The sequence below is a fragment of the Eurosta solidaginis genome, chromosome 4, assembly GCF_040869045.1.
Source record: "Eurosta solidaginis isolate ZX-2024a chromosome 4, ASM4086904v1, whole genome shotgun sequence".
Lineage (NCBI taxonomy): Eukaryota > Metazoa > Arthropoda > Insecta > Diptera > Tephritidae > Eurosta > Eurosta solidaginis.
This window is the reverse complement of record NC_090322.1, coordinates 115,724,461-115,737,644: the sequence shown is the minus strand read 5'-3', so window position 1 is coordinate 115,737,644 and position 13,184 is coordinate 115,724,461. Positions and strand designations below refer to the sequence as shown.

At 35.1% G+C, this 13,184-nt stretch overlaps 1 protein-coding gene across 2 annotated transcripts in view; it reads right to left on the bottom strand.

Annotated features, from left to right (window-relative positions):
• The window catches only part of LOC137250184 (synaptic vesicle glycoprotein 2A-like), a 209,862-nt gene extending 199,098 nt beyond the window's left edge, over positions 1-10,764 (bottom strand). For both annotated transcript variants that reach the window (XM_067782574.1, XM_067782571.1), the window contains exon 1: positions 10,132-10,764. Coding sequence is in view for 1 of the 2 variants with exons in the window: in XM_067782571.1 (XP_067638672.1) it covers positions 10,132-10,201 (70 nt within the window). In the remaining variant the exon portion in view is untranslated. The remainder of the gene's footprint in view (positions 1-10,131) is intronic.
• Positions 10,765-13,184: the final 2,420 nt, after the last annotated feature.

The window sequence follows — 13,184 nt, the reverse complement described above, 5'->3', positions numbered from 1 at the left end:
TTGTTAAAATTACAAACAAACAAATTAAATACGTTTATTCGTTGAAATTTCGATTTTCCCTCATACTAGATATCGTAGCGTGCTCCATCTCCTACACCGAAAATTCTGAGTTCAAGTCCCGGTCAAAGAAATATAAAAAATTTAGAAAGCTTTCTCAGTTATAAAACCTTTTCTATCGGGGTCGCCCCTCGGCAGCGTTTTCGACTGTATTTCTGATATGAAAAGATCCTCAGTGAAATTTCATTCGCTTTGCATATGTCGTTTTTAGTCAGCATAAAACATGTTGGACCAGTTACTACAATTTTTAGAATAGAAGCTCGGCCTGAAATCTCGCGCCTTATATTTTATATAGAAAAATGTGTGCCGTCGTTATCTAAAGCAATATTTAAACATGAAAATTTACCCCACTTTACTTACATATATTAACATACATATTCTTGGTACAGCCTTAGTTTATTTTCAGCTAATTAATATGAAGGGATAAAAAAATGGTTGCTTAGGAATTTTTTAAAATTATTAGGTTTTTCAAATTAGCAATGGACTTTGGCTGTCCCCCCTACCCGTGGGTCCGCCACTGAGCTGAAAATTGAGTATAGAATTCAAGCTATTTTCAAGCTAGGTGATTTAACTGGGGAGCATTGGAAGTGAAGATCTCACTGTTTTCCACCGCTTCCGTGTCGAATAAATTGAATATATGTACATACATTCGTGCAAAAACGAAATTGATGAAATAAATGCTCATAATTATATACATATGCGCAATCATACATACATACATATGTACGTACACTGAGCGAAATGCCTTGGCTGCTGTATCAATTGCATTATTAACACCGATGTATTTCATGCTGCCGTGGTGTGGTGGTAGCATACTTCGCCTACCAAACCAACGATCCTGGGTTTTATTCCCGGACAAAGAGGCATAAAAACTTTAAAAATATTTTAGAAACCTTATTTTTTTAAACGGTCAACGAAAAAACACGTTTTAGCCTCCTATGATGTATTAGCATTTTGAAACGTCATGGTTAGCTTTTAAGTGTATTTTGGTCGATGTATTCACAATGAAAATAAAAAGCATAAGAACTTGACAGCCTAAGTAGATTCGTTGGTGTGATATCCATATTGGCGTAAAATATCTTAAGGTCACCCAGGTCTAAATCTCGAAAACGAGGACTTCTTGATAAACTTAATTGTCGATCAGCTGTATTATTGCCAAAAAATGTTTGTTATACAACTTAAAAAATGCCAAGATTAAGTGAAAAATCAAAACTAAAGCGTCTTTACTAAGAAATTCTTGTAAATGACTTGCTGATGTCGGAGATTTTTGATGAAAAGCACAGCATTATGTCAACACACAACGCAAACTGGGCATGCAGCTGATCTACAAAACACAAGAATCATAGACAAAAATAAACAAGGAAAAGCCAGGTACACATTAGAAAGCCTGCGAATATTGCAAAGAAGAGACAAGACAATAAACAAAAAGGAAGATACAGATGACGTTGCTGCTGCCTACACCCTCTGTCTCTAACATTAATTCGTTTTAGTATGACAATGATACCACTATGGAATGGTACCGAAAATATTTTTAGTTCTAACAAATTTGTTTAAATAGTCCAGTTATGTGAGTTTTCTATATAAATCGTATTATATTATTCGAAGTGTTTTTGCCTCTTGTTTTGTGATATTTGTTTGTATGTAATACTGTGATTACTAATATTGAAATGTTACGCACTTATGCCTTTTCTGTTTTTATATTAATGTATTGCTTTTTGTTATTAAAATACACAGATCGCCCTTGAAAAAGCTAGAGAGACTAGCGAAACGTCGGGTTGGAATGTTGAAATAAGTTTGTTTTTATTTGCACCAAACGCTAATGGTCAAAAGAGCCTAAGTAAGCATTAGTAAATGTTATAAATAAATTGACCGGAAAATCACAAAATTGAGTATCTCGGAAGGCCTGCCGAAATTTAAGTACAATTTAATAACAAAAGCTCAAAAACACACAAACAAAAATGAAGCAATATTTTAAGCATATGAAATACAAATATGGCGAACATACATGCATGAGACTGAAGCACTACAGCAAGCAAGTGGAGAAACTGGCGCTAAATGCCATCAGCACCCAGATAAATTGCGGTTTAAATCAAAACCCCCACCATAGAACAGTACTCGTAGCGCTAGACCTATCAAAAGCTTTTGATACGGTCAACCATGGCTCGTTACTGCAAGACCTGGAAGGGTCTACCCTTCCCCCATGTCTTAAAAGGTGGACCGCAAATTATCTGGGTGGTCGGCAGGCATCGGTGCTATTTAGAAACGAAACATCAAAGCCAAGGAGAATTAAACAAGGGGTGCCACAGGGTGGTGTCCTATCCCCACTTTTGTTTAATTTCTACATATCTAAGCTAGCTTCACCACCGGAAGGAGTCACAATCGTTTCCTACGCCGATGACTGAACAGTAATGGCCACAGGCCCAGGCCCACAGATCGATGAGCTATGCAATAAAATAAACGGCTACCTCCCTGATCTCTCCAGTTTTTTCGCCTCGCGAAACCTGGCATTATCACCGACTAAATCTTCCGCGACCTTATTTACAACATGGACGTCCCAAATGTCGACCATTTTGAACATCCACGTCGATGGCTCTACGCTACCGACTGTCCTACACCCCAAAATCTTGGGTGTGACGTTTGATCAGGATCTACATTTTGGTGAGCACGCAGCCGCAATTGTTCCGAGAATTCAGAGCCGTAACAAAATCCTCAAATCCCTCGCTGGCAGTACCTGGGGAAAAGATAAAGAAACGCTCATGACTACATACAAAGCAATTAGCCAGCCGATTACGTGCTACGCGTCACCCATATGGTCGCCAAGCCTAAAAATTACCCACTGGAAGAAGCTACAGGCCTGCCAAAATACTGCTCTCAGAATTGCCACGGGCTGTCTTCTTATGTCCCCAGAACACCATCTACATAATGAGGCGAGAATACTCCCCATCAGGGAAAGAAACGAGATGCTGACCAAACAGTTCCTGTTGAATACCCAGAAACCTGGGCATCCCAACAGACATCTGATTGACGAGCCAGCACCGCCTAGGGGCTTAAGGAGTCATCTCCGTAAGCATTTTGAGGAAATACGGCATCTGAGAACACAGCCGTATGAAGCGAAAAAACATAAGCAGGTCCTTGGTGAACTCCACAAACAGGCGTCGGACCTTTATGCCGGGAATTGCCCGGTGAACCCAGTACTCAAAGTAAAGTATCCAAAACTTGCGGAAGAGGAACGCATACTCCCCAGGGAAACGCGTGTCACTCTGGCTCAACTTCGTTCTGGATACTGTAACAGGTTAAACTCTTACCTATCCAGAATCAACCCCGACATACAAAATGTATGCCCCGCTTGCAATGTGTCCCCACATGACACCAACCATCTCTTTAATTGTAATGTGGAACCAACGCCTCTAACACCCCTTTCCCTATGGTCCACCCCTGTTGAAACAGCAAGTTTCCTTGGACTCCCGTTAGAGGATATTGATGACAGTTTGTGATCGGTCGCGTCTGTTAGGTGGGGCGAAGCACTGCTACAACAACAACAACAACAGAAACTGGCTAAGCAAGTGGAACGCCTCAAGTTCTTGTTGGAATGCAAGACATACGACCTAACACCAAATCATCTCATGAATGTGGTAAAAAACGTAACCATAGAAACTACATCGCAAAAATTGAAACAACAACTCCATAATACAAAACGCAACTTCCTTCGAAAAATTTTAAATATGGAAATAACACAAACAAACTTAGACATAAAAATCACGAAAGACTACATGCATCACACGGAAAGAGAGCTGAAACGCGATCTCAGCGAAATAGATTTTACCTCATTTAAAAGCAAACAAAACTTCTTTGGACAGAGAATAACAAAGGAAACACAACACGTACATACATCTAAAATACACAATTTAAAAACTCAACAATTAAGGAACTTAGGAATAAAGGAAAACAACGATTGGATCGTAAATAAAACGAGTATAGTCTTTCCCGAAGAAGTGAAATGGATTCTCTCACTGGGTAGAAAATTCGCGCTGCCTACAACAAAAAGGAACTTCTCACCCATACATATAATAGCAGAAATGGAACAAGCTATTCAAGCATTAGATGATGAGAGCGAAAAGGAAATGGCGAGAAACAGATTGAGTAACCGGATTCTCCAACTCAAAAGAAATATAAAAAACAACTCAGCGGAAAAATTTATTACAGCAGCTTACAACAAAAGTAAAGCCTTTTTAAACTTACACAAACACAATATAGTGATAACGGACGCAGACAAGGGGAATAAAACAGTGGTAATGTACAAGAGCGAGTATATAAATAAAATGAACACTCTATTAGACGACAAAAACACATACAAAAAAGTCAGGGCTGACCCAACTCACACGCTACAAAATAAAAACAATAAAATAGTAGATGATCTTTACAAACAGAAACACATTAACCTTAAAGAAAAACACAAATTATCGTGTTCAGCAGCGTCTGCGCCCAGGCTTTATGGATTGCCCAAAATCCATAAACCCAACACACCCTTACGTCCTATCGTATCGTCCGTAAATGTTCCCTGTTACCATTTAGCAAAATATATAGGAGATAGAATTAAAAATGTAACGTCCGACGAGTATAATGTCAAGAATGTATTTAAATTAAAGGAAAGACTCCAATATATTATTGTAGATGATGAAGGAGTGCTAGTGTCATTTGATGTCGTGTCTCTGTTCACTAATATCCCCACCAATCTCGCCATCCGAATATATACCAAAGATCAAATTCCATGACATATTAAAATTCTGCTTGTTAAACAACAATTATTTTAAATACAATGACACAATTTATGCACAAACGTTTGCCATGCCAATGGGTAACCCTCTCTCCCCGACAATAGCTGATATAATTATGGACGACCTACTTGACAACACACTTAAGGCACTTAAGGAAAAACTTGACATTAATATAAAATTTCTAGTCAAATATGTTGACGATATCTTCGCGATAGTTAAAAGAAATGACGTGGAACAGATCTTAGAAACCCTAAACAATTATCATAACAAAATTCAATTTACATATGAAATGGAAAAAGACTGCAGCATTCCCTTCCTCGACGTCAAAATACACAAATGTAATGGAAATCTCGTTTTTGATTGGTATGCAGAACCCCTATCTTCTGGACGTCTAATAAACTTTTTCTCTTCACAACCCCTAAAATATAAAATAAACACGGCGAAAAATATTATAAGCAAAATTATAACAATAAGCGACGAACAATTTTGGGATAAAAACTTAAGGAAAATTACCGAAATCCTTAAAAATAATAATTATCCGGGCACTCTAATAAAAAGTCTAGTTGATCACAAAATAATGGAAATAAAAACGAACAAAATATAACAACAATACAAAGAGAGAAAGAAACGAAACGATACTTTAGCGTAACATACATACCTAAACTTACGGAGAACTTCAGCAAAACGCTAACCAACAACAAACACAAAATTGCATTTGCCTACAAATCCAATCATACATTATCGACGATATTCACAAAAACAAAAAGCCCTATTGAGAAGCTCCAACAAAACAACGTTATATATGAAATAACATGTGAAGGCAATGAAAATGAAGAATGCAAGAAAATATACATAGGAACAACAAAACGGTCACTAGGAGTTCGGCTCGCAGAACATGAAGCAGATATACGAAAGAAAAAACAAAGCACAGCATTATGTCAACACACAACGCAAACTGGACATGCAGCTGATCTACAAAACACAAGAATCATAGACAAAAATAAACAAGGAAAAGCCAGGTACACATTAGAAAGCCTGCGAATATTGCAAAGAAGAGACAAGACAATAAACAAAAAGGAAGATACAGATGACGTTGCTGCTGCCTACACCCTCTGTCTCTAACATTAATTCGTTTTAGTATGACAATGATACCACTATGGAATGTTACCGAAAATATTTTTAGTTCTAACAAATTTGTTTAAATAGTCCAATTATGTGAGTTTTCTATATAAATCGTATTATATTATTCGAAGTGTTTTTGCCTCTTGTTTTGTGATATTTGTTTGTATGTAATACTGTGATTACTAATATTGAAATGTTACGCACTTATGCCTTTTCTGTTTTTATATTAATGTATTGCTTTTTGTTATTAAAATACACAGATCGCCCTTGAAAAAGCTAGAGAGACTAGCGAAACGTCGGGTTGGAATGGTGAAATAAGTTTGTTTTTATTTGCACCAAACGCTAATGGTCAAAAGAGCCTAAGTAAGCATTAGTAAATGTTATAAATAAATTGACCGGAAAATCACAAAAAAAGAAAAGGACGGTAATTATGTTTGCAAGGTTGCATTCCTTTGAGTTTACCCCGTTTACACCATGAAATGTGCGTGTAAATGTGTACGAATTGTGTAAATGATTTTCCATTCAAAATTTGACAGTTCGTTTACGCACTAGATAAATTTATACGTTTGCACACTTTATAAGGCATTTATAAGGTTAAATGAGTCCCCTATTACATTTTGTTAACTTTTATAAGGCCTTTGTATACTATATAGTTTGGCAGATCAAATTATAAACATACATATATATATAATAATAATAAAAATAAGTTATGTAGCAAATTGTGTGGAAGTCAGTCGATTGGAGTTGAATGAAGAACAGCAGAAAGAGCAGAGTTGCATTGAATCAAAATACCTTCAGTACCTGAATCAATATTACGACATGTGTGTGTAAAAAAATAACTAAAACACTGAATATAAACTAAAATTGATTCTTTAGACCGGCAAATAGGGTTACACCCTATAAGTGCTATATATTCAAAAATGGGTAAAGTTTACGTTTGTTAAAAATTTAATTTGAATTATTTAAAATAAATGTGTAATATGGAGTTTATATGGAGTTGGGCTTATTTTAAGCGATCAGCTGTGAGTTGATAAAGTTAACAATGGGTAGAGGACTGGTCTTACGTGACAGAGGATTAGAGTTCACACCACCATTCGACTCACGAAAAATGTAAAGAATTTTTTTCATAATGATGTATTTATGGCACAAAATCAGCGAGGTGGAAAATTTAGTTTCAGTTGAAATGAAAGAACTCAACTTCATTATTGAAATAATTTTTCACTGTCACCAGTTAAATTACGTTACATTTGACGTGTCTGTAATGGGCAGAGCACAAAATGGCATACATTTCGATTTATGATGAAAATTAATGCAAAAATCATTTCGGAAAAATTTTTAAAAATAATGTAATTTATATATAAAATGCATTTTCAATCTCTCGGCAAGGTAACAGTTTTTAGAAATTTATAGAAATTGCCAAAAACATTTTAATAAAGTATAAATTTTAGTCGATTTAGTCTCCGTTCCTGAAATGTCGATTAGACTTAAAAAAATGCAAGCGTACCAATTATAATTTGCTATCCTTTTAAATTAATTTTATCTTCGGCTTCTGCCATCACTAAATATTTGTGCAAACAAGGTCAACATTTAGTCTTCGGTGTGATATATATCAGTTTTCTCTTTAATAACGTTTATCTGCAATAATTACCTATCTTATTTACCAGACTGGGTCGAAAAAAATTGGTAAAATTGTTTTTTATCCTTGCAAATACAGCTGAAATTATTTTTTTGTTATACATTGGTTATTTTATATCAGATATTCAAATTTCATTTATATTGCAACGAATTTTGGGAAATTCCGATTATTTGAAACCTTCTGCTAACGTTCGAATCGCTAAACTGTTGGATAAATCACTCCAATATTCAGTATTGTAAACTGGTCTTTATTTAGATTACTTTGGGAGTATTACTTCACAATTATACTTCACAACCAAGAGCGTGCGTTTTGATTTAAAGTGATTAGATATTACTCAGCTTGCGCTGCTTTTATACTCTCTGTTGCCTCATCCGCATATTTCTCCAAAGGGCTAGACATTTCGCCTTCTAGAACTGATGTATCTCCTGCTTGGTAATTTAGTTATATGTGTGTGTATGTGTAAGTAAGAACTTCGGCTCATGATTACATGTGTGTATGTGAGGTATCTCTTCACTTCGAGCTGTTGGTTATATGTGTGCATGTACTTCTCCTCGCATTCCATGTGTGTGTGTAAATGACGATTGAAGTGTTCATGTACACAAGTGTAGCTTGCTTTAATGTTTTTGTTGTTGTGCCTTTTTTACTAACAGCTTAGTGATGCTAAAATTCGCCACAGTATATATGTCATAAGTTTTGATTAAAGAACGGGGCGAACTTTTGCAACTTTTTTATTTTATATAGGGACCAACACAGTCCATTCTATACTAAGAGTGTTAAATAATTTCAAGCTCGGTGTCTCCTAAATCGGCATTCCAGGAATGACGGACTAATTTTATACGGCATCCAGTTCGAGCACTTAAGCTGTTTTTTTACTATACTAACCTGTTTCATTTCTACATGACGCCTGGTTCCTCTGTTGTTGTTGTATTAACGATAAAGATACACGCCTAAGTTTTTGGGAGTATTGATGGTCCTTTGCCGGATATAGATCCGGTACGTTCCGGTAACAAAGCACCATAAAGGTACTAACCCGACCATCTCGGGAACGATTCATATGACGACTTTAAACCTTCTAGATCATCCCGCTCTCCACCCCTAGTTCCATGAGGAACTTGGGGTCGCCAGCTAAATATGTGTATGATACATTCATATTTGTAACAGGATTCCCCTCACGTAGGTGAGGCTGACAATTGGGTTGCGGAAGCTCTGAAGCTATAAAGCTTGGCTGCGTTCCCGGTATGAATAATTCGTACTCTGACAATTTTTAAATCATATCCATACCACGACGCTTTAAATTTATTTTTAGTTATATACTTATTTTAAGATAGCAATATATAGAGATAATATTACGGGTTTGGGACGTGTTACTGAAATCATTTTCAAGCATTTTTCTTAAGATAACATTTGAAAATAAATGAATTTAGCTAAAATTCTTAAATGTGTTCCTGAATACCAGAAACGTAAAACAGCAACCAATATAAAATTTAAAATTCATTGGAACATTAGTGAGAAACCCCTTTCCAACATGAATTTTTAAGAATATTTTGTATGATTACCAATTAAATATTCGATTTATCATTAGTAAATAGATAGCATATGAATATACATATGTACAGTTACTCACAAAAGTAAGCACACACTTGGTTTATGCTGAAAAAACTCAAATGCAGGTCATAGCATAATTGATAATTTTTATCTAAAATATTGCAAATTCCCTAACAGAAACCACATTCAAACAAATGTCAAAGGTTATTCAAAGGTAAGGAGAATTAATCAAAATTTCAAAAATGAACATCAAAATTTTCAAATTTTTTTTTTTCAGAATTTCTAGAAAATTTTTGAGTATGCAGTTTTGTAGCCCAATAAATTTTAGTATAATAATGTGCAAGTTGGAAATAGCTCAAAATTTTTCCTAAATTTCCCGAATTTTTTCGGCAAGGGTGTTGAGCAATTTCCTACATACAAAATGCATTTTTGTCCATGCGATGTATGTGGGAAATTGCTGAACAACCTTGCCGAAAAAAATGCTGAAAATTCAGGAAAAATTTTGAGCTATTTTAACTTGCACATCATTATACTAAAATTTATTGGGCTACAAAACTGCATACTTAAGAGTTTTCTAGAAATTCTGAAAAAAAAATTTGAAAATATTGATGATCGTTTTTGAAATTTTGATTAATTCTTCTTACCTTTGAATAACCTTTGACAATTTTTTGAGTATGGCTTCTGTTAGGGACTTTGCGACATTTTATATGAAAATTATCAATTAAGCTGTGAGCCACTGCATTTGAGCTTTTTCCGCTTAAACCAAGTGTGTACTTACTTTTGTGAGTAACCGTACATACATACATATAGTCATATGACATGATTATCAAGTTTTATTCAATGTAGTATTCATAGCTGTGGATAATCTAGCTACAGACTTCTCTCAGTGTACACATCTATATGCAGTCGTGAGTTTTGTTAGTGTTATAAAAGAACATTTATTCATCGCATTTGTACGGAAATTATTGGAAATTTATTTTAAAAACATTTACTTACAACGTTCCGCTGCACTTTCGGCACTGCAGTCTTTTAGCTCAAAGCTGCCAAGTTTTGATCGCATCTCCATGTTAGTTGGGTGTTAAATTCTTTGATACTTTAGTTAATCTAGTTTCCTTTTTAAGCAAATTTAAACGTTTACAATTTATTTATTTTGAAAATATTTTCGTTATGGCTTGTATGCTGTTTTACAGAAGAACTTCACGGTTACAATTTTTGTTTGATTTGGAGAACCTTGCACTTCTCAGGCGCCACGTGCGCTTAACCTTCAATTTTTATTGTTGATTAAATAAATTTATCAGTTATATAAATTTATCAGTTAAAGGCATACATTTATGAGTTTGCATTTTTAATTTTATTCTTGGCGCAAAATTTCAATTGACTAATTGTGTACATACAAGACTCTTCACAATTTTGAACTTCTTTAGATTGTGCGTTGCTTAGTTGGCAGTGATTTTTTAAATTTTTTTTGTATGTTTCATCGCAGTTTTTGTTGGAAATGTGATTATTCGTTGTGTTCTGCAGTGGAATTGGCGACAAGCGCTGTTGGATTCTAAATTTATTTTATCATTTCTTCGTTAAACACTTCGATGCTTTTAGTTGGGCACTTCGAAATTGACTGAGCATTGCAACAACAGTCTGGTCATAATATACACCCAGAAATCGTTAAAAATCGTTTGCAATATGTACATAATTATCTAAAGAGTATTCGAATATTCTGTTGACAACAGTTTAGCAACAGCAACTACAGCTAAAGAACAGAACAACCACTGTTGGGGAGACTAAAGGCTCCATTACTGATAATTAGCATATACTTGACTTGGCTTGCGAACTGTCACTTACAGTTCTGTTAAATTAACATTGCATGTTACTGATTACTCAAAACTTAACTTGACTTAGAAGTCTGTTGAATTTTGATTTTCTATGTAAGTTCTAAGTGACGTTTACATTTTGAGATGCCATTTGTTTGTTTCCATTTCATTTTGAAATTTGGTCATACAAATTGACATTTATTTAAAAATAAATTTCAACGCTGATTATGATGCCAGGTTGTATGCGCCAAGTGGAGTATAATCGTGGCTAAGTTGCCAAGTTTACGCCAAGTCAAGTCAAGTCTATGCTAAGTATCAGTAATGGAAGCTTAAACATTTTCGTCTTACACTATGCAACACTAAAAAATAGAAGGAAGTGATGCCATATCGTTAGCTTAATGTGAAAATGTGCTAAGTCACCTTTTTGAAAAATTGTATTTTAATGCAGTTTTAAAACTGATTTCGAAATAAGTACATCGATCACAAAAAAGAAATCTTTTTATTTTCCATTTTTACGTGCTGTTATGTGTGATGTGTAAATGTGCTAAGTCGTCAGCTGTTAAAAAGAATGTGCTAAGTCAACCTGTCACTAATATCAATCTGAATTACTAGTCATTTCTGTGTGCGGGCATTTTATTTATTTATTTAATTCATTCAGTCTAAAAGTACATGCTTTGTTCTTGTTGTGGCATTAATAATAGACACTCTCCGAAGGCTGCTTTGGGGAGTGTTACCGATGTTGATGGTCCTTTGCCGGATATACATAGATCCGGTACGTTCCGGTAACAAACTATTAAGGTACTAGCCCGACCATATCGGGAACGATTTATATGACCACATTAAGCTTTCTAGGCTATTCCGCCCTCCCCATCCCCTAGTTCCATGAGGAAATTGGGTTCATCAGACTCTCGGCTGTCAATGAAACAGGATTCGCCACGGGTAGGTGAGGTTGACAATTGGGTTGGAGATGCTATATATTGTGCTGGCAACCCCCTTGAGAGGGTTGCGCTACACAACCCCTTGAAATTGGATTCACCCAATTGAGACATGCCTTTGGTGTTTTATAAATGCTTTGCGCTGAACCTAATCTACTACAATTCTTACACGTCGATAACTACATGCTTTCTTACAGACTAGTTAAAAATAGAAAACAATTCAAGCTTAAACTTATATAAACTGTTATTAAAATTAAGAACGCTACTGAATCGATTTGCTAGATGTATAGTCCTAGCTTTGGGTTCATAGCATACTTCGTTTTATGAGTTATTTCGATTAATAATCTATTATGCCTAAGATCACACAGTGAAATTTATGGAATGAACAAATTAGATGAATCAGAGCAATCCGTGCTAGAGTTCATTACATTATAGGTAAGCATGAGTGAGATAAAAGTTCTTCTGTCATGCAAAGCCTGAAGACCAAGCAATTTGGGCCTGCTGGTATATGATGGGAGGTCGTCTGGCCAGTGAGGCATACGAAAAGCAATTTTTGTAAAAATTGTTTGAACTCTCTCAATTTTGTAGGAGTTAGATTCATAGATTCGATATTATTGAACTATATTCAAGACGACTTCTGTCCAAGGATATATAAAGTGCCTTCAACTGTCCTTAAAGTCACTGTTGTTACTACTGAACCCATCCATTGCAACAAATTTTGAAACAACGATGTCAATGTCACTCGAAAAAGAGAGTTTGGAGTCAAAAATTACACCCAAGTCTTTACTCTCTTGACAAAGATTAATAGATTTAGCATTTAGCTTGTAGGTAAAGTATGTGGCAGTTGCCTTTTTGGAATAAGAAACAACACAACATTTGTTTGAATTTAAAAATAAATTATTGTCTGCGCACCATCCGGCAAAAGAGTCAGAACCGTTAGAAATAGTTTGAAAAATAAATAGTATTTTTTGTGAAATATATAGTTTTAGAGTTATATTTCAATCATTAAAGGTGAGGAGTGATGGGGAAACATATTGAGTAAAAAGTGCTAAGTCAGGAGAAAAAATTTGTTTTGAGTGCGGAAATTGTGCTAAGTCATAAAATGGCTGGGTTAGCATACATATTTTTTATTTATCCTTTTCAAAGCTTCTACACTCAAAAGTATTGCATTTAAGGTATCCTCATTCACAGTTTTGAAAAAATAAGGTTATTTCAAAAATTATTAATTTTTTTCATCTCCTGTAAAATTCGTAAAAGTTGACTTAGGACATTTTCACATTAAGCTAACGATATGTCCTAGTTTAGC